Source organism: Osmerus mordax, chromosome 7, assembly GCF_038355195.1.
Source record: "Osmerus mordax isolate fOsmMor3 chromosome 7, fOsmMor3.pri, whole genome shotgun sequence".
Classification (NCBI taxonomy): Eukaryota; Metazoa; Chordata; class Actinopteri; order Osmeriformes; family Osmeridae; genus Osmerus; species Osmerus mordax.
This window is the reverse complement of record NC_090056.1, coordinates 11230064-11257855: the sequence shown is the minus strand read 5'-3', so window position 1 is coordinate 11257855 and position 27792 is coordinate 11230064. Positions and strand designations below refer to the sequence as shown.

The following is a 27792-nucleotide window of genomic DNA, read 5'->3' as shown; positions in this document are numbered from 1 at the left end:
GCAGCCTTAGGACACATATTGTATTTGCACAACATGTGTAATATGTATATGTATATAAATATATATATATATATGAGACAGAAATAAATAAACACATGAACAAGTTTCAAAAGCAATACTGTGCTCTCTGTGGGTCTATTGATGTACAAGTAATTACCTTCTCAGGAGCTTTATGCATAGATAGCTTTACACTGCATTTGCTTAGAATATGCCTTAGAGTAAATGCTGCAAAGGAAAGTTATTTTATCCAGCTCAATATATGTTAAACTACTGTAATTTCAAGCTCTATACCCTTTATGCAAGAATCTTTGTTGAAAGTCTTTAGAGATTGAACTAATAAAACCCAGTTCTGATGAATACTCCGATTTCCCTCATAAAGGTCCCAGGCCTAATCCTAGCCAGGTGGAGGGTTAATTGAAGGCTAGCTAAAAGATAATGATCTTGACTGAGCATTACAAACGGAGAAGTTTGTGTGTTAGGAGTGTGTGTTGTGTGGCATTGGGTCTTTAAAAAGTGGCTCAGCAGTGTCCTTGGCTGGCTGAATAGGGCCTTAAATCCCAGACAAAGACATGCCCGTTCTGTACAGGACTTTACAGCCAGGTGGAAATGACAAGGTCTGCTCCCCTTTGTCTCGCTCACTCTCACACGTACTGTACACACACACACACACACACATTCACACGTGTGCATAAAGCCCATATTATCTGTCTCCCCAGATCGTCGGAGAAAAGGAGAGGCTCGCTGACAGGAAAGAGTACAGGCAAGAGTTCCAAGCCCCGCCTTCCATCATCATGTTTCCAGGGCAACGCCAGGCGAGCTCCAATGGGCTGCGTCGACAGAAGAGGGACTGGGTGATCCCGCCAATCAATGTTCCTGAAAATTCTAGAGGACCGTTTCCCCAGATGCTCGTCAGTGTAAGTAGAAGCTTCAGGTCACATCCCTAATCCTGAGAATCCGAGCGGTCATGGTGATGAAGCACTTGCGTGCAGAGGAGAGCCTGACAGGACAGCCCTGGGGTGATGATGAGCATGTACTGGTCATTATGGGGGGATTATACTGTGTGTTTGTGATGTGATTACAGTTTGGAATGTACCAAGGGGGTCTCTTGACTGGACTAAGAGCTTTCCTCCTCCAGAACAGCTAAGAAGCTGGATATCTCTGAGGCCTCACAACAACCCTGTTTTTCTTCTCCATCTTTCTCTGCCTGCTTGCTCCCTTTCTCCCTTTCTCCTTCTCCCTTTCTCTCTCTCTCTCTCTCTCTCTCTCTCTCTCTCTCTCTCTCTCTCTCTCTCTCCCTCTCTCTCTGTTTGCTTCTCTAATAAAACATTTGCCTTTTTATTCAGGCAATCCAGTGAAGTTGAGCAAAGTTCAGCGCTATTTCTTTGCTACCTTTAAGATGCAATTTGTCACAGACCTTCGACTACAGGGTGTACTGAAGGTTTGTGAGAAGGCACCATAGTAAGGAAAGGAAAGCCTCTAGTACAACATGAAGAGCTCCAATACCCTAGCAGCTAAGCAGGGCAGGAGTGCAACCTCTCAGGTCTAATAAGACTATGGCCCCAGGGCCCTCTTAAACAGATAAGCATCTTGTTTTGAACTGCGAGGGTTTAGAGCCTGATTAGATGGAAACCTTCTCCATCCCACCCCTACAATCATGTGGAAGCACAGTCTAAACCCTCCTTATTGCTTTCATAAGGCTGTGTGTCAACTCACTGTGAGCAGTGAGAGTGCTGGCTGGAGTCTCTCCCACAAGCCGCTCTGCTCCCCTCTGCTCCCCTCTGCTCCTCCCCTTCATCATTATTCTACACTACTCTGCTTATTCAGTATTCCAGAGACGGCATCGTGGAACAACGCCAGTGACTAGCATCGGTACAAATTACATTTCAGCTAGTTGTGAAAAGTATGGGAAATAAACAGAACAGGTAGAAGGGTTGGAGGTTGAGATTGAGAGAGCTGTGTGGAAAAGGAACGAACATGAATAAATAAACGTTTGTGTAAATGTGTTGTTGTGCGAAGGGTTGCGCTGCTGAGTGTTTAAAATTCAGAGATTCTGTCACAACACAACGCTCAGCTTGTCTCAGCCAGAGAGGCTGTGGAACCCTGGGCTTGTGGTGTGTGCTGCCGTTCATCAAAAAACATCACTCTCAGTAAAATATAGCACTTGTTTTGCTCCCTCCTTCCTTCCTTCCTTCTCTCTTTCTTTCCTTCCCTTTATCTGGGATATCTTGCCATCAGCTTTCTCTGGCTGTTTACATAGCACTCTCAGTTTTAGCTTTTGGTATCAAATTGTGCAGAAGAAGCATTTTCTTTAGTCTTCCTGTCTTTGTTTTGCAACCTGTTTTCATCTAATCCCAAGGGGGAGCCTGCGGAGCAACTTAAAGGGAACTTTTTCTTGTAAAGAAAAAAAAAAGCATTTGAAATAGGAGAAAGTTTATGAGCCTTTGTTGAAAAGCAAGGGTGTTTTGGGGGTGAGAAGGGGAATATTTGGAGATCTGGTGCACGTCACCCTGACAGTGCTGGGAGTCCTGAGCCCCAACACTGAGCCCATCAGCACCCAGACAGACAGCTCTGATGTGTGTTTGTTTCGTAAGTGTGTTTGTGTGTGTGTGGGGGTGTGTGGGGGTGTGTGTGTGGGGAGGGGGGGGGGGGGCGGTAGACGGAATCAAAGAAGCATTTGGAAGAGTAGAATGCAGCCACACAATCCACTTCTGGGCTGTAAATAGGGCCGTTAGGGGCTGGTGGAGGGCTGGGAGAGAGGAGCTGGGAGCGAGGGAGAAGTGAGGCGTGTTGGTGCCTCTTTGGGGTTTCCAGTTTTCTTCTAATAATGTCTAGAGGCACTGAGGGCCGTCCGGAGATACAGCACCCAGCAGATATTTAACAAGGAGCCGAGGGGGGAGGTGATGTCATCCATTTTGTTGTTTTGGTATTTGTTGTTTTGTATCAACTGCTCAAATGGTGCTCATGTGAAGCGTTGCTTTTAACTTTCCAATGCTTTTTGATTTGTTACCGTTGAGACAAGACAGGGGAAAGGACTGTACATCTTCTACAGTAACGAGTGGTGGTGTTAGAGCATGTTTTGTTACAGCTGTCTAAGTTTTTTACTAATAAATTATAGCTAGTTGGAGTTACCAGTATCTATCTCTCTCCGTCAATCTCCATCTCTCTCTCTGCCTCCTTGTCTCTCCTCCTCTCCACCTCTCCTACCTCAGTATAGTGTCTCTGTGTGGTGTGGCAGTGACTGTGTCATGCCTACCTTGCCTAATGGCCTGTGAAGCCAATCCCAGTCCTAATGGGCTGTTCTGTCATTCCGCTGAAAGCTGAGTGACACCCAGGAGAAGCAGGGCCCCACAAGTGCACTGCTCCTCTCCCAGTCCAGACCCAGGGGCCATCAGCGGGACAGGCAGGGTGACAGCACCCCTCACTAGCTTCTCCACATGGCTCCGCTCTGTCACTGGGCCTAGGCCAGTACTGGCTGGGACATGCGGGGGTGGGGGGGGTCATTGACTGTGAAGGATATCATAGTAGGCCCGAGAGCGGAGTCACTGATGCTGTTCATCACTAGAACTGTAGCAGATCATTGCTCTTTAACATGCAGCGACATCAAAGTCCATAGCTTGGAACACGTCACCTAACACTATACCAGGACTTCAGCCTATTTGCAGCCCTGGATTGTTCTCCCAAGGTGGATGTTCTGGTTGTGGAGAAACAAAGATAGAGTGCTTCAGAGTGCTTCTCCTCGGCAGACAGGGATGAGTGACACCGCAGAACTTTAACAAGCACCAAGAAGAAAGACAAACAAAAGAGAGATTGCACCAAGGAGCAAATGAAAACATGAAAGCCTTTCAGGAGAAAATAAGAAAAAAGTTCTAAATAATGATAGGGGGAAAAAATAGAGAGAGGAGTGAGTACTTGTTCACAATAAACAGGTGTTCGTCGTTTTCTTTCTTCTCAAGCCAAACAACCATCAATGGCATGTAAGAGCCATTGATTTTTTCAGAAAGGCTTTTTGAAACCTTCCATTGATTCACACACTTCTCCTGCGGCACACAGCCATTGATTTTTTTGCTTGGGTAAATAAAGACTCAACTGCCCCCCCCGCTGCCCCCCTCCCCCCCACCCCCCTCCCGCATCAGCAGAAAGCAACAAACCCCCAGACCCCCAGTGCCAGGGTCTCCAGAACGATCTGCTGTGAGGAGCCGGGGAGGCAGAGGTGCAACAGCTCTGAGGCAGGGAGATAATGACTAGATTGGAGAACTGGAGGCTGCAGGTTTGGGTTGAGGTCAGAGAGCTGCTGTGAAAATAGACTGTGCGGACCACAACTGTGAGCTGTCATCGCCGTGAGAGCTGGGTGTTCAGGGCAGGAACCTTGTTGCTGTAGAGACTGGAGCTGTTGCTCTAGGTTACGTCCTGTCTGGGCTCTGGTGTGAATCTCCCTCCTTCCATCTCCTCGCTCCTGTTCTTCTGGGCGTCCTCCTCTCCTGCTGTCTCCCTAATCTTCATGCTCTTACTTACAGTACACATTTACATTACAAAGCTCTACCCTTATTCTACCTTTCAGAAAAAGAATTGGGGAAAGAAATGTTCCCCAATGTCCCCGTCCATTCTGTCCATACATTCTCTCTCCATTGGGTTGAGAACCCAGTGATTGTCTTGACAGAGCGGCCATTTCATCCTTTATAAAGGAGATCCAGACTTATGGACGTCACCTATACATCAGTCCCTGTTCAACCCGAGTCATCTCAGCGTCAAAGAGCTGTCCCTCCATCTATGTGACAAGACTCATATCGTTTAAGCCTGCCCTTGGGAGAGAGTTGGCAGAAATGTACTTGTAAGATATGTAGCTGCCTCCCACAGTAAGCATCAAAGAACATTCTATTGACAGGGTATGGATTGACATCCCACAGAGACAGTTTAGCTGCAGCACTCATCCCACCAAATAAATGTCCTTCTTCTAGTGAGTGGGTAATTTTCTAAAGCCTTTATTGATTTTCAGCAAGAGAAACATTTTGGTACAGAGATTTTATTTGCCGTCGGATGTCCCAGTATTGACAAATAATTGAGACTAGACAAAACAATGTAGCTGTTGATGACGGTTCAAAACAAACTGGCATCCTATTTCGATATGGTGTAAATTGGGCGTGCTACATCCAGCAGCAGCCTCCTACTGCACCTCTCTGCCTCTCTACATGAAGGGCTAGCCTCTTGAATAAACAACAGCTTCCTCCAGTGTGTGTGTGTGTGTGTGCGCGCGCCCCTGTGTATGTGCTCGAGACGGTGTTGGGGTGCGCCTGTATTTGCGAGGCTGTGCTCGCGTGTGCGAGAGCGGGTGTGTGTATGACATCTGTGTGCATGTTTACTCGGCCTAGCTGCCATAGCACTTGCACTGCAGTTCCCTGTCCCCCTGTGGAGCTTTTGAGAACAGGAGAGAAGCCCCCGAGGTGCCCTCTCCATCTTCAGTGTATGTTTACCCGTGATTAATGACTACACCACTCCACTGACAGACACGGCAGTAACACACATGGCCGGGAAAGGAGAGAACAGGAGAGAGAATAGGGTGCAACAGAAAAAGTAAGCTGAGCCGCAGCTTATTGAGTCAGAGGATTTAATGGGATATGAGGAAGAGTGTGTGTGTGTGTGTTGGTTTGTTTGTTTATGTCTGCGTGTGTGAGTATGAATGTGTTTTGTGTATTTTTAAGAGGGAGATAGAGAGCTTATTGTGTGTGTGTGTGTGTGTGTGTGTGTATACATGCATGTGTTTCTGTATTGGTGTGTTTGTGTGTTTGTGGGGACAGGGCAGGATTAGAGTGGAGGCTGGGGCTGTGTTTGGGTCTGATAGACTTCCCAGAGCCCGGCATGTCCGTGGCCTCCTCAGGGTCTAATGAACCCTTCTGGCGTCTGCTTCCTCGTAGTGTGCCAGCACACACCACACCGCAGCGCAATGCTCCAATCTGACGCTTCATCCCTCTCCAGTCTTCCTGCGGAGGCATGCTCTCGCACATACACACAGACACACACAGACACACACAGACACACAGACACACAGACACACACACACACACACACAGAAAAAAGCTTGTCCTACTCAGGCAGTTAACAAAAGAACTGTGTGGTGCATGTGTCGCGCCAATGCTTTTGTATGCGCACATTGTTTAGGGTTTTGTTTGGTTGCATTTTTGTTTCATCCCTGAACAATGAGGCGAAACAGCCAAGCCAAGTACAGGACTTCATCTTGTTTTCTGAAGCCAGTCCACCAGAGAAACCGCAGAAGGGGAGAACCCCAGGGTCAGGGAGTATTTAAGGATCTCAGTCTTGTCCAAGTCCCAGTAACTAGGAAACCACACTGTTCCCCATATGGAATGTTTTATGCATGTTAAATTGCACGGAACTCTTTTTCCGTGCCCAAAAATTTCAGGCTGTGAAAATAGTCAATGGCTTGGACACACCAAGTGGGCAGTATGAACACATTCAATGTTGCACTGTGGCTTATTTTGATTTGAGTTCTGTTTAGTCTTGAAGCCTTTCTCTCTCTCTCCCTCCCTCTCGCTTTCTCTTTCTCTGTCCCATTTTACCTCTCTCTGTGTGGAGGAACGTTTGACCCTGCATCACCTCTACTTGGCAGTCACACAGGCCATTTCATTCACACGTGCACACACACCCAACTACAACCACATACAAAGGAAGTAATGAAGTCCATCATGTCGATAGAACAGACAGAGCAGAGAGAGAACGATGGGATGTGAGAACGCCTCATCTACAAGGAGGAAGAGAGGAGGAGGAAATGCTGGAGGGAGAGGATGAGGACCTTTGTCTACAATTCTGTCTTCTACAAGAGCAAGGGCCAACAGCAGTGTCAGCGATTCATGGGCTCCTTGTTTTATTCAATAACACATCTTGTCTCATTTCAACCGCTCTTTGTTTGATTTAATCTCCTGAAGAATTCTCTCTGGATGTTTTACTTCCAAAGCCCCCTGGTCTGTTCTCTTCCAGCATAAGCATTCACAGTCTTCTATGGTTTAAATCATCATCTCTAAACACACAGTTTGATATTTATTGTTCCTCTCTTCTTGGCAGTCAATGACTTTTCTCAGAAATGTACATTCTGAAACTTGAATTTACTCTGAAACTCGCTGGTGTGCGTGCGCTGATGATTCAGACTGTGGCAGATGTCCTTGTGATGTACAGACTAGTACTCAGCCTGTCTGAAAATACATTATGTGAGTAATGAGGCCTAACTCTGGTCTCTCTGCAATCAGAATGAAGCTGGGTTTCTTCTTTAAACTCTTAAAGGAAGCAATTTGCCAGTGACTCGGTCCATCAGTGTTTCTCTATCAGAGTTAAGCTGGCAGTAGTACAGAGAGAATGAGAGTGTAAGGTGAAAGTAGTGTTCATTGTGATGCTAGCTAATGGAGTCTTAGGATCAGGGCTGGGTTATATCCAGCCTGTTTGACAGGTCAGACCATTAGTGTAACCTGGATGGAAATATGGTTTCCCTGCCGTCAGCATGGCGCACTGGTCCAGTATCCAACAGACGGTCTGAGTGTGTGAAGCAGCATGGTTTTCCTTGCGAGGTAAGGGGGAGAAAGAGAGGGGGGAGAAAAGATGGAAACAGCATAGTAAAAATAGGAGTTCAGTGAAAACCTTTAATAATATATCACATCTGAGAGATTTACGAAAGGACATAAACAGTAGCATGTGGCCATGCCTTCTACACAGGTCTCTGTGTTTTTGTAAATGTACAAAAATAATTTTGCTTCTTTACTCATCAGTGTGAGACTCAAATTAAATACTTTGCTGTTTATCAACTCAGAGTTTGCACTCGTGGAAAAAATCTAAGCAGAAAAGCACAATGGAAACAATGGTTTCCAGAAAGGGTACATTGATATTAGTTAATGCATTAGTTAAACATTAACTACTGTAACATCTAGCACATGGACCTAACTTTCCTTTTAAGCATTTAATTATGTTCACTTACGCTTAATTAACCATGTGTAGATATTGTATATCCATTCATAATTTTATATAAAATGCTATGGCTTTTATTAGGGTCACATCTTCCTCTCGAAACAGAGGAGAACATAAAATGTAATCATCATTAAACCCTATAAACACAAGTGTCCACTTCATTAACACTCCTTAACTGCTCCTTAACTCCTTAAATAATGAATGTAAGGTGTGTGTGAACCTTGTAAAGGGGGCACTAACTCATCTCTCACATCAGGCTATAACAATGACGTCGGCTTTGCTGGCTCCATCTCTGGTTAAATGAAACAGTAAATCATGTTTTCTTGAAGACCTCTGAGTTATCTAAGGGTCAAGGACAGCAGTTCTGGATGTTCTCCTAGTGAATGAGTGGGTCTTTATGAGACAGATAAATAACAGCTTTACAAACAGCCCTCCTCTGGGCCCTGGAGACCCCACAAAGTAAAGTAACACAATTGAGTATGGTTATTGTTGAAACAATACCTTAGGACCAGTCTAAGAGACAAACAACAAGAGCCCTATGCAGGCAAGGCATAGGGAAAGGACACATCTTACCATTTAAGATGCAGACAGGAAGACAAATACACAGACACAAAGTTTACAACAAGGCTTCACAATGCTACCATTCCTTTTTTTCTGAATGAAATCACAGTAACAAAAACAGGCATTTAGGGGAAATGGAAGAAAAGAGCACTTGCCAGAGAAAAAGTCCTTGGGCATTAGGTTGAATTGAATTGGAGCGCTTTGGATGCAAGTCATTTGATGTAAAATTCTAATCTCACTTAATGTGCTTGTATTTTTTCCATTTCTTCCTCTTTCAGCCTTTCTTACCTCGAGGACATGTGTGAAGGAAATCAAAATTGGGGCCTTTACCAGAAAAATCTGATCCTATTTACTCCGTCATTTAGAAAGAAATCACATTCCGTTCATGTTAATATAATGAATACGGTCACAGGCCTGTGGTGCCTTGTATCCATCTTGTAATAAATCTGTGGGTTTGTATGTGTGTGTCTGTGTGTGTGTGCGCATGCGCTGTGCATTCCTTTATTTTGTGTGTACAACTCTCCATCTAAAATGGTTCACATCTTGTCAATAAAACTGCTGTTCAGATAAACAGTTTAAGACCAGATAAAGGTGTTATACATTGTCCCTAAACATAGCTGCATCCTTATTGCCTTTCACTTATAAATATCTTTACCAGTAGACCCAGACCCCTGGGATTTCATTTGGTTTTCAGGAGAAAAGAACATTTCCTCTAACACTCATAAAGCTTTAATATCCCACAATGTTCATAAAGAGTTTTTGAAGTCCCTCCAAGCCTCCAGGCGTCTCTGCATCCAGGGACTCGCATACGGCATCATCACAGGCTGTTGTGTTGGGCTGGAAATGTCATTCCATATACGCTGAACTGTTTTAGAGTCTTTAGTTTTCACTAGGCTTCGTGGGATTAATAATACTTGAGGTGATACTGGCCAAGATGTTGGGCTTTGGTCTGTTGCCACTGCGAGGCTTCCAGCTAGCGGAAAGAGGCAGTTGCAGGCCACACACACCTGCGGTGGGCCAATGCCAGTTTCCACTGGGTTCTGATTAATTTCAGTCATGAAAGGGAGGGTCAGGATATGGCTGTGAAAGTGTGTGAAGACAAATCATCTCAACCCTCCTCCTGAGCTCACAAATAAATGGACACTGGCATAAACAAACACACGCATGCACACAAACACACACACACACCATGTTCTCACACTTCACTCTTTACCCAGGTTCATTTGTCAAAATGACAGCTGGACAGACACAGGCTGAGTGAGAGTTGGCCAAGCAGATTCCCTCCCTGGGTTGAACTGAGCCAAAACATCATGGGAAACATACTGACACAGACTGGAGAAGGCTGTGGTTGGAATGAATGTGTGTGTGTGTGTGTGTGTGAGTGTGAGTGTTCTAGACACAGCAGTCTGATGTGGTCCAGCTCTATCTCCAGCATGCTTATGCTTGGCATGATGCAGGTTTGGCAAGGAGAAGTCCGTTTTGTCAGACATCCAGTCAACATCAAACATGAACACTCCCCCCCACCACCTCTACACCTCTCCATCCCCCATGCAGCTGTCTACCTGGTGCCACTTCCAAGGTATTTCCTCCCCTGGGCAAGAGAAGACACACGCACACACACACACACACACACACAGTGCACTATTCACAAGACCAACTGGCTTGATTGGGACCCGGAACAGCATGATGCTTCCTTAGTGTGTGTGTGTGTGTGGTTGGACTGATTGTGGCACATACAGTAAACAGCTATTCACACACTCAAACTATCTTTGTTCAAACCTATATGTGTCTATATGAGTTTTAAGAAGCCATAGCCAAGGGTATAAGTACAAGATGATCGCTATGCTAAACTCTACCCCTCAATAAAGATTTCTCCAGCAGCCTATTGTCCCTGCCCTGGCCAATACAATTGCAGTAGGAACCTTGGCTGCAGTCCCATTGGTCACTAGTCCTCCACAGCCCATTAGAGTTCTGCTGATGTAGTCTATTCAGACACTCTTTTTTTCTCACACTCTCCTTCCTCTGTTTTCTCACTACTCTGCATTTCTCCTCTTCACTGCAGCCTGATAGATTTTGAATGAGAGAGGGAGGGATGGAGGGAAGAATGAAGGGAGGTCAGGAACTGTGTGTGTGTGTGGGGTGGGGGGGGGTGGGAGAGGGTACTGTATATTGTGTGTGTGTGTGTGGGGTGGGGGTGAATGGGGGAGAAAAGTGCAGTAGCAGCACATTCACCCCTCTGGCCCCCTCCTCTGAAAGTCCCCCATAGTGTTTTGTCTAATTATCCAGATTGGAAGGGGGTTATGAAGCAGAGGTGGGGTCTTGATATTGTCCTTGTGAATATCTCAGGGACCCACTAAAGAAGTAATTCATGCATCCAGAAGTCATTTCATGATTCAATCAATCTCTTAATGAGAGAAAATTAGAGAGACTAACAAAGAAAGAAAGAGAAAAGAGAAAGATGGTTGCCCCTTCATTCCTAACCCTGGCAGGAGGGGTTGCAGCCTCTCGTCTGCCTCTACAATGCCTACGTTCTCCCCATTCTTTCATAGAGGAGAGAGAGTCAAGCCTTTGTTACCTCCCGGGAGAATAGCTTCCCTAATAAGGCGGAAGCCGGCCCTATTCATGATGAGACTCCTTTCACATGTTTTCTAATTGAAAAAGTAATTCACAGCTCAACTTTCATTAGTTCACATTCTTTTCACTAATATTGTCAAGTGGATTATTATTCTTACTCACTGTTGGTCTGCTTGGGTCACCATGCAGTACACAAGGTTTGTTTTGGTTGTTTTCCATGAGGGAGTGCGTAGCAGCAGTGTGGCACTGGCACATCCTCACCTCTCTTTTGTTGACGGTCGTTCCCCTCCGAGCCCCAGTGAGTGTGTGACTCGACGGCCTCTGTCTGTATGCCTCACAGTAAGCTAGGCTTTATTCTGCTGCACCAGGTAAATATCTACCTGTTTGCTCCAGTCTGTGTGAATATTTGTAGTGTCCCTGTTTGTCTAGCTCCAGCACTGTTCTGGGGGGATGTTCCAGGATGTAAGGTGCTGGCTGTGTACTCCTTAGGAAAGCTGAAGGTTCTCATCCTGACTCCCTCTCAACCAGTGTCAGTCCTTGAGACGAGCAGGAAGAAGCAGACCACAGCCCCTGACTGGCTCAGTTAGTGTGTGACAGGCCTGCGTGTGTTTGTGACCCTTACTCTGCTTCAGTCCCTCTGTCAGTAAAAGCCCACGGGTCCCTCTCAACCTCATTTGATTGCTATGTTTCTCTTTTATTTGGAGTACAGATCTGCCGTAGTCCAGCCTCATCCAAAACACTATGTTTTGTTCTCCAAAGATAAATGCAGCTTTTTAGATGTTTCTTCTGTTTTGTAGACATACAGTCTACACCTAAGTGGCTAGTATCTTCTATTATTCCGGACACAATATGAAAGTATTTGGGATAAATACTGCACAAAGAACAAAGTATAAAGATTTTCTTTTCATGTAAAAAAAAAGTTTGCAGGCCAGCCAGGACATGATATCAAACCTTCTGGAAGGAGGGCCCTCTCGAAGTGTTCTCCATTACCACATTAAAACCTTATTCAATGTTCAAGTAAACATCCGTACTCCATCCTCAGATATCCCTCCTCTGGCCAGGTCTGTCTGGCTCAAACAAAGATCATGTTCTAGATTAGGCTGCAACGCTCTAGTTCTCTCTAGAGCGGACACATACAATGGCCTGCAAAACATTTGTACGGCCGTTTCTGCACATGTTCTGATGTTTATCATGTTTTCCAGACTGGAAAAGCTCCTGTCATTCATCTCCTGGGCTGAATGTATGTTCGTAGAGTGTATGTATGTTTAGATGTATTTTTCTGTTGCCATAGTTACACTCACCTCCCCATGTCAGAGTGAGTCTTGTGGTAAGTCTTTTTCTTCCTGAGAGTATGTGTACGGTTGGCTTTTATATGTGCATTACCTTCCATTGTTTAGTATGCTCCTCTGTCTCAGTGTGCCCTAGTGAGAAGGCTACAGCGTGGGCAGGGCTCAGAAGGGCTCTTGTACCGGAGATGAAAACACACACAATGGCAGAATGCACTAAGCATTCCAATATCACACAGACCAGGGACATCCTGCCCTGCCCAGGCTTCAAACAGCAAGCCTGAGCTGAACTGGTTTCATCTTCAAACAGCCTGAGCTGAACCTGCTGAAGCCAACCCTTGCAAGGAGAGCAACTCCAAAGCAACCCTCCTCAGCTAATACTGCTAAGGGCTGTGCTACTGCCATAGCCACTTGCAGTTGCTTAGTCCTTCAACAGACATGCCTGTGTCGTGTAGATGGAAGTGCACCTCAGTGTTCAGAGGTGACTGTAAACACCCACATCACCAGAAGAAGACGGGGCACAAGCACTCCAGCAGCTGATGTTTGGAGTCCGTAGGAGACATGTTGACAGGGTTCTCCTCTGCTCTCCTGAGACTCCAGAACCTAGCCTGGTAGCAGGAACCAGGGTTTATATTAGTCCTCCTCTTTCTCCTTGTCTTCTCCTCTGCCACCTTGTCCCAGGAGACACGCTGGCATTATCATTTCTCATTTGGTTGAGTTTTATTTATTTATTTTCTGGCAGAAGGGAGCTAAGCTCACCGATAAGATCTTCTTAAGACCCAGACAAGTTGTCAGTAATGATGGGAATTGCTTTGATCCGTCGACAAATAGGTCATTTAGCCAGTGCCTGCTTTCTGGGGAGGGATGATACAGTCTCTGTCTCTTTCTCTCTCTCTCTTTAATTCTTTCACTTTTTCTCTTTATCATTTTCTTTCACTCTCACTTTCTTCTCTGTCACTCTCTACAGACACACTCATGCACTTCTTTCATAAAGACGATTCAGAACAAAAAAAATGAAAAGTTCTATTATTATTATAGCCTTTTATTATTAAAGTATTTTAAAATGAATCCCTTTACCATTCATTACTCAACATAGAACTACTGAGTATCCAATACTTTAGTGTGTGTTTGCATGTGTGAGAGAGAAAGAGATACAAGGAGACAAATGTGTTTCCTGATCCATTGTTCATGGAAGCCAGAATGATAGACAGGGATGTTTCTTGTTCACCACATTTCGTCCTTCTGTGTGGGTCTGTATGTGTCCGACTGTACGTGCATCTGGGAGGCCAGGGTGAAAGTGAGGTGACATAGGTGACATTCCATCTGTCATGCTGCTTGAGAAAGGGAGGAGCAATTACAAAGATTACCACAATAAGAAAAGAAAGAAAATCCAACCAAATAGTTTCGCATTAGTGAAATAAATATAAAAAGGAACCTCCAAACTAAACTACAAATCTGTCCTGGATTCCTTGATTTGATGAATTGCTAAATGTTCTTCAGAATGATAGAACGCTAACAGAATGTGGAACACAAACAGCCACAAACAAACACATGCCGGAAGCCAGTGACTGTAATGATGCTGGCAGTGTCTTAGTATTCCGCTGATGTTGTGTGAACATAGTGGGAGGGAGAGTTAATTGGCTGGATTGGAAATATGCAGCTGATTTTCCCCCCCGAAGCAGGAGCATTTGGAAGCGACTGGGAAATAAGGGGGTGGGACAAATCCAGAGGAAATGAAGGAGCGCTATCACTTCCTAACTGGGAAAGGATTTATATGGCTCTGAGTGATGCAGTCGTATCATTTTTCAGGCACGATTTCTGTCCTCATGGAAACCCCCTAAAATAGAGGAAAAGACCTAGTGAGTGAAAATCAGCAAGAGAGACAGAGAGAGAGAAAGAAAGACAGTGAGAGGGTATACTGTATGTGTCCGTAGAGTGGCTCTGTGGATGACATCACATCAGGAGCAGTAGTTAAAGTCAATGTCTTTGTCCTGACACACAACATGGAGGAGAAGCTGAGAGAGGCGAGGCGAGGTCATCCTAGCTTGCTGTTTCTATTCTGTTTCTTGCATAAGATGGTATTCCTTTCAAGCACTTTTAGCCAATGCCAGCAGTTTGTATTCATATTATCAAACCCGTGTGCAAGTATCTCACTGAACTCATAAGAGGTGATCATAAAATTCCCCTAAGGAGCATTTTAAGTTCACACACACACACACCCACACAAACATGCATTTCTAAACTGTGTTAGGGTGGTTTCTAAAAGCCCTCCTTGAGTTTGCCCTGATAGCTCATGTTTCCCACAATGTATCAGATTCTGTGCCTGATTGAGTGCTGGGCCGCAGACCTTGTGATGAGATGGGGGCTGCAGGAGGCTCTAACCAACCAACGTCTCCACAACCAAGCCAAGAAGACTGGAGTGTCGGGTGATGATGGTGATGATGATGACTGGGTGTTTTTGTGCTGCCAGATCTAGTGTAGATGACACCTGATGCTGTGGGTCTTTTCCCTCTCCTTGTTAGGCTCCAGCGAGGCGCTTGGTGGGCAGGAGCCTGGCATGTCAAACGCACTGGCAAATTGGTGCCATGAGTGCTGAAAGATGGAGACAACTTTCATGGAGTCTTTCTCTTTAGGGGCACTCATGTGCCTCTCCTGAAATAACTGCTGATTGGAGAAGAGAGTTTGGTCTCTAGGGTAGGAAGGGTGTGTGTGTGTATGCGTGTGTGTGTGTGTGTGAGTGTGTATATATATATTTGTGGGGGGCAGGGGGGGGGGGGGGGGGTGTTACTTGGACTTGCTGAAATAGCTGGACTATGCTGGTTCTCTTTTCTCTAATGGAGGGAGATGGGGAGATTGAAGGCTTGGACCTTATTTGGGCGCTAAATTGAAAGACTCCCCGAAATGAGTCCCAATTACTGAGCACTTCAGGCCAAATCACAGGCCTGGCTGTGCACTTAACACACCTCATAGCTCTTTATCTGCTCTGGAAAGCAGGAGGAGGCTGGAGGCCATCATGTACCTCTCCCACATACGCTTCATCCTAGCACGCTGTGTTCTTCACTGTTCTCCAGCTCAGTGTTGTGTGTGTGTGCTGGATGAACGTGTACAGTAAGTATGGTATGTTTTTGAAGTGAATCTTGTCATAGGCTTTTATTTTCAGCAGTTTATCTTTGTTTCCTCAGAAACAGTTTATTCTCCCTTAGCTTGCTGTCACTTCCCTAATTACAGCGCAGAAGAATATAACTCTCCATGTTCATTCACATATTTATCTTTTCTTCTTCTTACAATGTACCAGTTTTCTCAACAGCAATCCAGTGAGTCTTTAAAACTCCAACTGTCTAAGTCACTGAGGAGATGAAAAACGTTATTTGCAAATGTATGTTGATTTAATTTCTCCTCCCCTGAAATGTATTGAATTTCTTTCCTGAAGCACTCCAGTTCTGCCAAACGGAATGCGTTCTGCGTGTGCCGTACTTTAGCAGTAATGAAATCCTTGGGTAGGGCTGGGAGTGCCAAGCCATGATGGATGTGTGTGTGTGCATGTGTGTGTGTGTATGGTCGTGTGTGTCCCTGTGTGTATTTGTCAGATGAATAATGTACAGTCTCTGATTGCTGCAATGATTGTGCTTGGAAAGGAGCATTGCACTGCCAGCTGCTATATCATGAACTGGACTTGGAATAATAAACAACTTACATATTAAACCAATGGATTAAATTGCACAAAGGAGGTGCGTGTGTAGGTGTGTGTTTGTGTGTGTGTGTGTGTGTGTGTGTTTTCGCGCTAGCGTCTGTGTGTATGTGTGTGTGTGAGTGTATGTGTGTACGGAAGGCATTGTTTCACTGGATTTGTATTTGAAACATCGCCACATACTACTGTGAACAGCACCGAGCTTTGAATGTGGTTAGTGGAGAAGCACAAACAGCCATGCGCAAAGAAAGGTGGTGTGTTGTGATATCTTTGGTGTGTGTGTTTGTTGTGTTGCAGATCCGGTCGGACCAGGACCGGGACATTTCGATCCGGTACAGCATCACAGGGGTGGGGGCAGACCAGCCCCCCAACGAGGTGTTCAGTATTGACCCTGTGGCTGGGAAGATGTTTGTTACCAAACCTCTGGACCGCGAGCAGCGCTCATCCTACCATGTGAGACATAAATACACACACACGCTCACACACATGCGTACACACAAGTACACGTCAATACGTACATAGTATAGAATTCATTCATTCATTCATTACTATAAAATCATCACTTTAATCTGGCACGAATTTGGGTCATTTGGCTCATAGGTCACTTTCTCTTTTTCTTATTTGAATGTAAGTTGCAGTTTTGCAGGGCCTGGAAGCCCCACTGTTTCAGCTGGGGTTGAGTAGATTTATGCCTAGGAGAATGTAGGATCCATGGGATGATTTCTAGGAAAGGCCCCGGCTTGGTGCCGGCTGCCTGAGTTAGACCCTCTTGCTGGCTGCAGAGGAAAAGCATCCAGGGCAGAACAGATAAGCCTCTGGAGAACAGAGGCAGGAGATGGAGTCGTCTGTGTGTACAGGACACTCCTACCCGTCCCACTGAGGCAGAAACTCAACTGAGATGAGTAACAAAACTTGATTTGAAATAGAGAGGCCTCTGAGGTGTGGATTGGACACTGAGGTCATGGGGATGAATTTCTAAAAGATACTTGGCAGCGAGGTTGATATTTAACATTGGGCATTTATTTAATGAACTGGCTTTGGGCAAAGACAAAAGAAAGCTAAACTTTTCTTATCTCCCAAGTCTTCTGTTCAAAGCAGCCCGTCCAATCAGATACATTTTGAGGACAAAAGAACTGTAAAAGCAGCAGCAGTCAGCATTGTTTTACTTCCAGTGTTATCTGTATTTGGATGCTGGCCATGTGCCAAATGTTGCTCCATGCATGTTGACTTCTGTTCCTGTCCCTCCACTCTCAAGATAATAACTTTAATTCAGATCCTGAATTACATTTAGCTTTCTTTAAACACAGCGGCAATCTCTGACTCCTGCTGTTATTGAATGGGGAGGGGGCAGGGTGGGGGGTGGAGATAAGGCCCAGGCTGCCAGTGGGGTGGCGTGGTACGTTGGCAGTGTGCGGATATTGGGTGCAGGACCAGATCAGACAATACACAGGAAAAAGTAAAGTCAAATTAACCTCACGGAGACCCGGAGATGCAATTTTTGTGAGGTTCAGAGCGAAGACAAGAGGGGAGGGAAACTGATGAGGGGGGGTGGGGGGGGTCGGGGATGGGGATGGAGAGATCGAAGAGGATATTTACCTGCCACTGCACAGGAAGCTCTGGGGGAAATGCTGCTCATTTCCTGTCACCACCCGACAGCCTCCCTGGCTACAAACTATTTATGCCAGCTGACTGTCAGCCTGTCCAGAGAGACAGAGAGAGGTAGGAATAGATAGGGATGAGTTTGGAGGGGGGGGGGGGGGCTGTCCCTTTGAACTGCCCATAGTGCCCCAGTGCACAACTAAATAAAGCAGACAGTCACAGTGAGAGAGACAGAAAGAGAGAGAGAGTGATCTACATAGATTCTAAAATGTTAAACACTAGCCAGCCTTTCTTTTAGCAACATGGTGATAGAATCAGGGTTCTGGGTGTCCTCCTCTCAAATAACATCCGTTTTAAAATGCCCAAAAGGCACGAGCACCCTGAATAAACCCTGCATGAACTGTCACCCAGAATCCTTTTTTTGTTTTTGCATAAAATATGTATTTCATCTGGTAGGCTGTTTGACCCTCTCACAAGCTTTGTGAAGACAGACCACTCTGTTCAGAAATCTCAACATTTCCCTCACAACCCAGTTACATTATTTTGATTTTACTACTACGGCTCTCATCCAAACATTTTGCTTGCACATTTCTTGAAAGGGAAAAATCCCTGCACATGCTTGTCAGCCCATATTGATTTCAGTATTAATTCCATGTCCAAACTTTGTGAGAAATCCGAGAGTTGGCGTCATTATTGATCTTGATGGAACCAGCCAGCATCTCAGATCGACTAACTGCGTTTGTGATATTGTAGAGAGGTTAAGAGATTTTAGGATTCCTGCTCAAACAAACTGGACAAAATGTTGGCCTGAGATCTAAGACTATGAGACAAACATTAGGTATTTTAAAGTGAGCAAGTTCTTGTGATGTTAGTTTTTTTGCCTTATTTGTATGAACAAGTTGTGAGGATTAGGTGTAGCAGAGATAAGAGTGCTTTGTTGGTACAGTTGGAAGCAGGAAACTGTATAAACCTTCCTTTATTTTTTCTCCTCCACTATGTGCTATGTTATTGAAGCTGGAGGGTGTGCTTACAACTGGGTTGTTTTCTTCTTATTTGGCCAGAATATTTCAGAATTTGGCCTTTACTGTTGTAGCAATATTAAGAACTACCCTAAGGTGTAGTCAAGGTTGCAATACTGGGTCCCAACTGTTTGAGCTTTGTTATGTGTGTGTTAAAAAAGCACAGCTAGCTTCCCAACTAATAAGCCAGAGAGGCCTTCTAAGCTGCACCTGAATCCCATTAACTGTGCAGATCTGCTGAGCATTGTGGGGGTGGTAGTTCTGGGAGCAGGATGGCCTATTGACCTTTATCTTAGCTCTGTGTGCTTTGCAAATGGCAGTCACCTTGCTACACGGAAAGCTGCCTGCTTCTTATTCATTGTTTGTTCATGTCATTCCCTCGCTCTCCTCCTCTCCCCTGAGTGGAAACAGATGGGGGAGGGAGGAATGTAGGTTTGGTTGAATGCCAGTATACATGTAAAACTATGTTTGATAGAGTTCAGACTTTCACTGCTATGATAAAACAACAATAGGTACATAAGGAATGGCTTATCGGACACATAGGGCTGCTATCTGACTTTGTAAACAAAGTCAGATTGCATAAGTAGCTTTGTCTGCATTGAATAAAAGTGTTGTTTTCTCTATACTACACACCCCAAGGCTGGGTGCCAATGTCAATGTTACTTATAGCAATAAATAAAGAAAAGAGTCATAAACTCCAAAAAGAAATATACAATGTGCACTGAAAATATACTGCTCATACAGTGGTTCTAGGCAAGTCATTAAAGAAATGTCTGACTGTTGAAGAATCTCACAAACTTCTGTCCTTCATGACCTCTGACCTCTTTGTGTCCTCCCCAGCTGCGGGCCCATGCTGTGGACATGAACGGGAACCAGGTGGAGAACCCCATAGACCTGTACATCTATGTCATCGACATGAACGACAACCGACCCGAGTTCAAGAACCAGGTCTACAATGGCTCTGTGGATGAAGGCTCCAAGCCAGGTACAGCCTGAGGGAGGGAGGGAGGGAGGGAGGGAGGGAGGGAGGGAGGGAGGGAGGGAGGGAGGGAGGGAGGGAGGGAGGGAGGGAGGGAGGGAGGGAGGGAGGGAGGGAGGGAGGGGAGGGATGAGTGGTTGAAGGGATGGTTGGACTGAGTAATAATAAAAAGAAGGAAACTGTGCCTGAAAGACATAAACAGGGAAATAAAAGAAAGGAAATGAGGGATGAAGGTGAAGGAGGGACCAATGAATGACCAGTGTAGAAAAGAGGGGAGTCATTAAAAAGTAGGAGTACCAGTGAATCTGTCTGGCATCAGAACGTTTCTCCATTCCGCTGTAGGGATCTCCAAGGCAGAGGGATGGCATCAGTGAGCCTGTTGTAGTGCTGCCCATAAAGATGTGATGCTGTGGCCAGAAGGAATATGCAGGATTAAATGTACCTCGCAGTCATACCACTGGCTCATTTTAGGTGTTGTTTCACAGCAGAAGCATCAGGAGATGAGGTCTGTGTGTGCGTGTGTGTGTGTGTGAGTGAATGTGTGAACGTGTGTGTGTGGTTGATGAGCCAAGGCTTATTGCACCACACCAGAGATGCAGTGAAGAGGTTTCCAGGTGCTCTCTGCAGCCTTCATCCCTTACTTTCTCTCCGTCTCTCTCGTTCTGCTTATCCAGAGGCTATTGTGCTGCACCACTCCCTAACCGCCATCTCCTTGCACAGACACACACACACACACACACACAATGTACATTCCAGGGAACCTCTGTGGCAGCATGTGTGACATTCAGCCAACAATAATCATAAAAAAGGGTTTAAGAATTTAGAGCTCCAGTGATTTCAATGGAAAGCCAATTACAGACTTGAATTAGTTTCCAAATTAAAGAGTCATTAAAGGGACCTAATCCTGTCAGGGACAGAGCAGGACGACCATACAAAGGGTCCACATTAAGCCCCCGAAGAGTGCTTCGTAATGAAATTACCCAGGCGATTGGTGACACGGTGTGATTCTCCATCTCTCTCTTTCGATCTCTAGAGAGAGAGATCGCTGACAGATTGATGGTCTCCTCACTTGGAACCAAACCAAACATGGAGTGTTTTCTCCTCCTCTCTCCTCCATTCCTTTCCCCTTCATCCCTTCCTCCATGTCTTTCTTCTCCTTCCTCCCGGAGCCCTTTGTAACCCTCCTTTGCTCTCTCTGAGCCATTGACAAATGTTGCTTTGAAATGTAATGAAGTTTGAAATGGGAGCTGTGGTTACAATTATCCTCAGACAGAGGCTGTCACAAGGATGATATCAGTATCTCTGCCAATTAGGATGGTCTGGAAACCCCCGGCTGCAGAGGGAGACGGAGAGGAGACAGGGGCCGGTGAGAGAGTGGGAGAGAGAGATAGAGAGATAGAGCAACTTAGGAAGACAGTCAGCAGAGGGAGATAAAGACGGATGGAGATGCAGAGACCTGAGAGAGACAGTGAATTTAATGAGGAGAGAAGGTACTTGTCGGGTAGTGTGCATTTGTGTGTGTGTGTATGTGTGTGTCTATACCCGACTGTGTATAATAATAATCTACTATATTTGCCTTGTTTTTGTCAGGGTCGTATGTGATGCATGTGTCAGCATTTGATGCTGATGACAACACGACGGCTAACGGGATGGTGCGCTACCGGATCCTGTCCCAGACGCCCCACACCCCCATCCCCAACATGTTCACCATCAACAGTGAGACCGGCGATATCGTTACCGTGGCAGCAGGCCTGGACCGAGAGGTAAACCTGTACCCATAATGCACTGTCCTGTACTTCCTGCATCATAAGGCTCTTTGCGGATCTTGCAAAGTAATATCCTTGCACCAGAATAGGCTGCTGACTGGAGGTTCTTTGTCTTTTTTAGAATCTGTTTAATGTGTCTATTTGCAAGCCCAACACACACACACTCACACATATATATCTATATATATACAGTATACACACACACACTCGTGCACACGCACACATAAGCACAAAGACTCAGTCTAAATGGTCCCTTTTGCGGTCACCTTGTTTATAGAGCTGTCATGTTATGACAGGATCCAAACATGTTTATTCTCCCAGCGACATGGACGCACCAGTGACAACTTAGTAAAGATCTCCCTGCCCAATAATCCTTCATCCCCAACTGTCAACACTGACAGAGCCATTACCAAACATCTGAGACTACTGGGCATCAGGTGTGTGTGTACGTGAGACAGACAGACAGAGACAGAGACAGAGAGAGAGAGAGAGAGAGAGAGAGAGAGAGAGAGAGAGAGAGAGAGAGAGAGAGAGAGAGAGAGAGAGAGAGAGAGAGAGAGAGAGAGAGAGAAAGAGAGAGAGAGAGAGAGAGAGAGAGAGAGAGAAGAGAGAGAGAGAGAGAGAGAGAGAGAGAGAGAGGAGAGAGAGAGAGAGAGAGAGAGAGAGAGAGAGAGAGAGAGGAGAGAGAGAGAGAGAGAGAGAGAGAGAGAGAGAGAGAGAGAGAGAGAGAGAGAGAGAGGAGAGAGAGAGAGAGAATGCCTTTGACACAGTCAGAGACTTGCCATTATATATATTCACTCTCAAAGACAGACACATGGGTAGTAGAGAAGGAGAGAAAACAAAGACATGAGTGACATCTTGAAACATGAATTAGAATGTAATTTAGAAGAAATGAAAAATAAGATTGATGAAGACATCAAACCAAATGTGATGCAAAGTGAGAATGATAGAGGAGGAGAAGACAAAGAAAATGAGAGTTAAAATGAGACAGAAGAGGACACTGTAGCAGCAGCATCACAGGTCTGTTTCCCTCTCTCTTACTGGTCTTTCTCTCTCTTACTGGTCTCTCTCTCTCTTACTGGTCTCTCTCTCTCTTACTTGTCTCTCTCTCTCTCTCTCTCTTACTGGTCTCTCTCTCTCTTTCTTACTAGTCTCTCTCTCTTACTGATCTCTCTTACTATCTCACTGGACTCTCTCTCTTACTGATCTCTCCCTCTCTCATACTGGTCTCTCTCCCTCTCTCTTACTGGTCTTTCTCCCTCTCTCTTACTGGTCGCTTTCCCTCTCTTACTGGTCTCTCTCCATCTCTATAACTGGTCTCTCTCCCTCTCTCATACTGGTCACTCACTCATAATGGTCTCTCCCTCTCATACTGGTATCTCTCTCATACTGGTCTCTCTCTTTCTCTCTCACATAATGGTCTCTCTCTCTCTCTCATACTGGTCTCTCTCCCTCTCTTACACTGGTATCTCCCTCTCTCCATACTGGTCTCTTCCATTGGTCTGCATCCTGTCACTCCTGCTCTGTGTTTAAACCTAACCATGAAAAAAATGCACCCACAATGTTGCACAATTCTCTGATTCACAAAAAAAAAAACTTTTGCATCAGAAAGTTTTACTGTGCTTTCTTACAGAAGAGATAAGAAAGCCCTTTTGCCTTGCAGAAACATGAGTGCATAAATACATAAATATGAAACAGTGTAGAAGACAGCATACTGGACTGTTTAGGCAGAGTTTGATTCAGATCTCTGTTGGTTGAATTGTTAAAGAGAGAAAAGGTGTGCCCCTTCCATTCCCTCTACTTTTTATTGACCTGTGTGTGTGTGTGAGTGTGTATGGGCAGAATAGTGTGTGTGAGTGTGTGGATGTGTGGATATGGGTGCAGTAGACTAATGAGATGGAAGGACCTCCCTCCGGTATTCCACATAATTACTTACTTGTCTAGTTAGTGAGATTGGTGCGCGTGTACAATAACACTGATAAGACAGACTGTCTTAAACAAGATAACAAGTGTGTGAGCGGGTGTGCGTCCGTGTGTGTGTCCGTGTGTGTCTGTGTGTGTTAAGTGGATAGCGGTGTCTGCTCCTGGTCAGGTGTGAGCGGAGCTGAGTTAAGCCTAATAGGGATATTTACTCAGTCATTAGCAGGTGAGGAAGACACTGGGAGTGTAATTGGGACTCCTAGGGAAGAGACACATTACCCTGACAGTTCCTGCTCCCAGCCCTCCGGCCCTCCTGCAACCTATTAACTACACCCTGGGACAGACAGGAGAAGAGATGGGAAGGCTCTCACAGCCTTACTCACACACACATACACAGGCATGTGTGGCAGTTATAGTTGCAATTTAAGATTAAAAGCCTATTTTCTTACACAAAACTAATAGTAAAACAGATCCTTATTGTGGGTCTCACATTAGTTTTTGGCATCCCTGTATAGACTTGATCATTCATAAAAACTATTAGAGCAGTGAGCAAACATGCCTGAAGCTTTGTTTTGCCTAGTTGAGCACAATGTCACGTACTGCAGGTAGAACACTGTGGGGAGGTCTAAGGATGTTTCATATGAATGATCACATTAGCATTCCACCAACAATCAACCATGTCGAAGCATTGGAACAACATGTTTCCACATTTGTCCTTAAGAAGATATACACTGATGAGCCAAAACGTGATGACCCCTCACATGTGAAGCATCTAACGTTGATCATCAATTTGACACATGCCACCTACCTAAATATCACTGGAGACCACATACATGCCTTCATGTGAATGGTGTTCAGGTGTGTAGAGTGCTTCCCTTGGTGAGTCGGAGCTGTTTGTCAGCATACAAAGGACCAACAGCACATTGTGTAGGTGATCACAATGTTTTGGTTCATCTGTATTTGCAAAAAAGGATCAATCATGCCTGTTTCTTGTTTGTGCATGTGTGGGGGGTTCATCACCATGGACAGCTCCTTACACCAGCACGCTGTCCTGTGTTCCCCAGAGACACTGGGGTTTTAACTTCAGCACCATGGACAGCGCACATGTATAGTTTTTTCAGGAGGGCTTTGCTACTAGCAATGCTACTGTTTTTTATTCCTTATCTTCAGTGTTTGTGTTCCTCTCTCTCCCTCCTCCTCTCTCTACAGAAAGTGTCCCAGTACAGCATCATTGTGCAGCTACTGACATGGAGGGCAACCTGAACTTTGGTCTGTCCAACACGGCCACCGCCATCATCACCGTCACAGACATCAACGACAACCCCCCTGAGCTCACCTCCAGAACCGTGAGTATAGGACAGAGGCAGAAAGGCAGAGAGGCAGAGAGGGAGATAGGATTGGAGTAGAGAGGGAGAGGGAGGGCGGTGTGACAAGAATGGGTCTCTTTCACCTTGCCATCATCAATTAACTGTCTACAAGCGTTCTCATTTGCAAGACAAACAAGACCGCTCTCTATCCTCTCCATCTGTCTCTCTTTCTTTATCTCTCTCTCGCATTCAAAGACACACCAGGAAATGTGCAAACCGCAGAGTTAGATGTGGTAAAGAATATCTAACCAATGTCATGAAATATTATCAGCAGAATAAGTCCCTAATGATGACATGCAGTATTCACAGAGTACAGAAGATCTGCTTGGAAAGCTTTAGAACGCCTGTCTGGGGGTGTGGACTGTCACTTTATTATCAGCCCCCATGGAGAGAGTGTGAAGGAGGAGGTGAAGGGAATGAGGTCCATGTATCCATTTAGTTTGGAGCAGATGTGGCCTTGCTTCATGTTTGCGTGTGTGTATATGTGTTTGTTTGTTTGTTTGTTTGTCTCTGTGTGCAAGCGTGTGTTTGTGTCAACGCATAGCCGTGTGTCTCATTAACCCAAGGTCAGTCGTTAAGGTGCTCTGTGGCCTCCCAGCCCCAGGGGGCGATCTGGACTGATTAGTACAGCTGTTTAGAGCTGTGCAGCTACAAGTAGCAGCTTATAACAGGTGGAGCGCCTCACGGCATAATCATTAGATGCCCGGTGAGAGGTTAGATGGAGAAGTGAGAAAGAAGGAGAGTAAGACAGAATACCAAGACAACGGGGATGACAACACATGTGCCAGGGAGTGCCGGAGCGTGCCGGAGAGTGCCAGAACGTGCTGGAGCACATGGGAAGATAGAGCACATCTGAAGAGAGTAATGACAATGATGAACATACTTTTACTCTACACTCACTAACTGGTCTCAAACAGTGGCCCTCATGGGTAGATTAGGTCCTTAGTCATGGTAACGGCTACAGTAACAGTACATAGCAGAGTTAGCCTTAGCATTCACCGGGGGGCCATTAAGGCCTTTATGATGATGAGTTAGCATCAACTGCTAAGTATGCTTCGAGACACAGCTCATCAGTGAGTTGGTACACCAGCTCCCCGTACAGCAGGACAAGCAGAGAGAGAGAGGGGGAAGGAACAGGGGCTTAAGGGAGTGATGGAGGCAGGACAGTGAGAGGCTGTAAGGATGCACTCCAGGGACTAGGAGCAAAAGTCAGTCATGGCTGCTTCTCTCAGCATCTTCCAGCATGATGTTGCATATTGATGGTAGTGATCAGTATGAGATTGAAGTCATCTCCTGGAGAGTTGGGTGTTTAAGTGCATGTCAATCCATCTCCCCAGATGGGGTTCAATGTTATGTTGGATATTGATGACTACGGCCCCCTATCTGTGGGGTTAGTGTAAAGTCGGGGTTGCAGGGTAGAGCCCCCCAAGATAAACGAGCCATTACAGGAGAAGGCTCTGTAAAAGCTGTTTCGTAAACTAATGCAAGCTATTATGTAAATATTTATTATTTGTAAGAAAGCCCATAAATCGATTCAAAGTGTCCCAGAAATAGAAAGTTTGGGGAATTTCCTCTTTAATGTTAGACATTAATATTTAATCAATCCTATCTGAAGCTGGCCTAGTTTTCACATGCAGTGGTGGTGTTTATGTGTCTGAGAGTGTGAGTGTTCTTGATGTGTGAATGTGTCTGTCTGTCTGTCTGTCTGCAATAAAAGCATGAAATTCATGAACGTTTTCAATACCTGACAAGACAAAGATATTTATACTAATGACATACACAATAACACAATATTTGAAGTTTGTGTTTGATTGGGTGTGCGTGCGTGCCTGCGTGTGTGTGTGTGTCTGCAGGAGGGAGGGCCAACCCCTAATAAGAGTGCTTGGTTTAGCCCCTTTTCTCCTTATTTGCAGCAGGGGTCAGATGCAGTGGCAGGCAGAATAAGAAAGACACAGAGATATGTGAACGAGAGGAGTTGAAAGAACGAGATCAAGAGAGAGTGAGCAAAAGAAACAGACAGAGAAAGAATGAAAGTAGAGAGAGAGAGAGAGAGAGAGAGAGAGAGAGAGAGAGAGAGAGAGAGAGAGAGAGAGAGAGAGAGAGAGAGAGAGAGAGAGAGAGAGGGAAAGGTCAGATTTGTCAGGGACTGCTGAAGTATGCAAGTCTGCTACTGTTGTTCTGTTGCTGTGACTCTGAGTTTGGAAGTGGTGATTGTTGTCCCTGAATGTGTTTTTCTTCACTACTATTTGATGAACAGGCTTAAATGATTCCCCTGGTCATTACAGTAACAAAGAGCAGACTCACATATACGCACAAGCACAGCACATACATACATACACACACACACACACCCTGCTGTGTTATCTGGTCCAAGCAGTGAGTCTGGACCACCCGGACCTGTCTCTGTTGTCTTCGGAATGTCATCGAGTCTCAGAACCAGCCCTGTGACACAGCCGTCTTATCTGCCAGGGCCTGGTTACCACAACGCATGGGTGTGTTGGCAGGGTATTATGGCTGTGTGAGAGCTTCGGTCCTGGCTTTGCTCTCTGATATCCCCACACTCTCATAAGAGGCTCAACACTCCCTTCACGCCTGTTACCCAAGGCGACATGGTGACTGTTGCCGTGTGATGGGATGAAGAAACCCTAACGCCAGTCTGTCCCCTGTGCCCCTCCGTGGCAGTGTAGGTGGTGGTAGGTGGCTGCGACAGGGGCGAGGAGAAAGGAACAAGTGTCGCTGGTGGTGTGTGCGTGGTGTCTTTCCCTGAGCCTGTGGAGCCTTGATCAGCCCCTCGCCACCCTGACAGACACATGACAGACAGAGACTCCCTCCTCCTCCGAGCTTATCAGGACACAGCACGTGTTAGTACAGCGAGGGGACATCATAAAGCCGCTTCTCTCTTTGTGTGTGTCTCTCTGTGTGTTTGTGTGTGAGTGTGTGTGTGTTTGTGTGACACACACAAACACACACACACACACAAACACACACACACACACACACACACTCTCACACTGCTGTCTAAACCCCCGTAGCTGGCCCTTTCTCTCTCTCTAACCCTCCCCCACTTTGAG

General features: G+C 45.6%; 1 protein-coding gene across 1 annotated transcript in view; it reads left to right on the top strand.

Annotated features, from left to right (window-relative positions):
- The window catches only part of LOC136945279 (cadherin-4-like), a 165180-nt gene that overhangs the window by 127653 nt on the left and 9735 nt on the right, over window positions 1-27792 (top strand). The window contains 6 exon segments of the mRNA XM_067239024.1: window positions 717-914; window positions 16369-16524; window positions 19530-19674; window positions 21259-21431; window positions 24564-24591; window positions 24594-24756. Of these exon segments, the coding sequence (XP_067095125.1) occupies window positions 717-914; window positions 16369-16524; window positions 19530-19674; window positions 21259-21431; window positions 24564-24591; window positions 24594-24756 (863 nt within the window).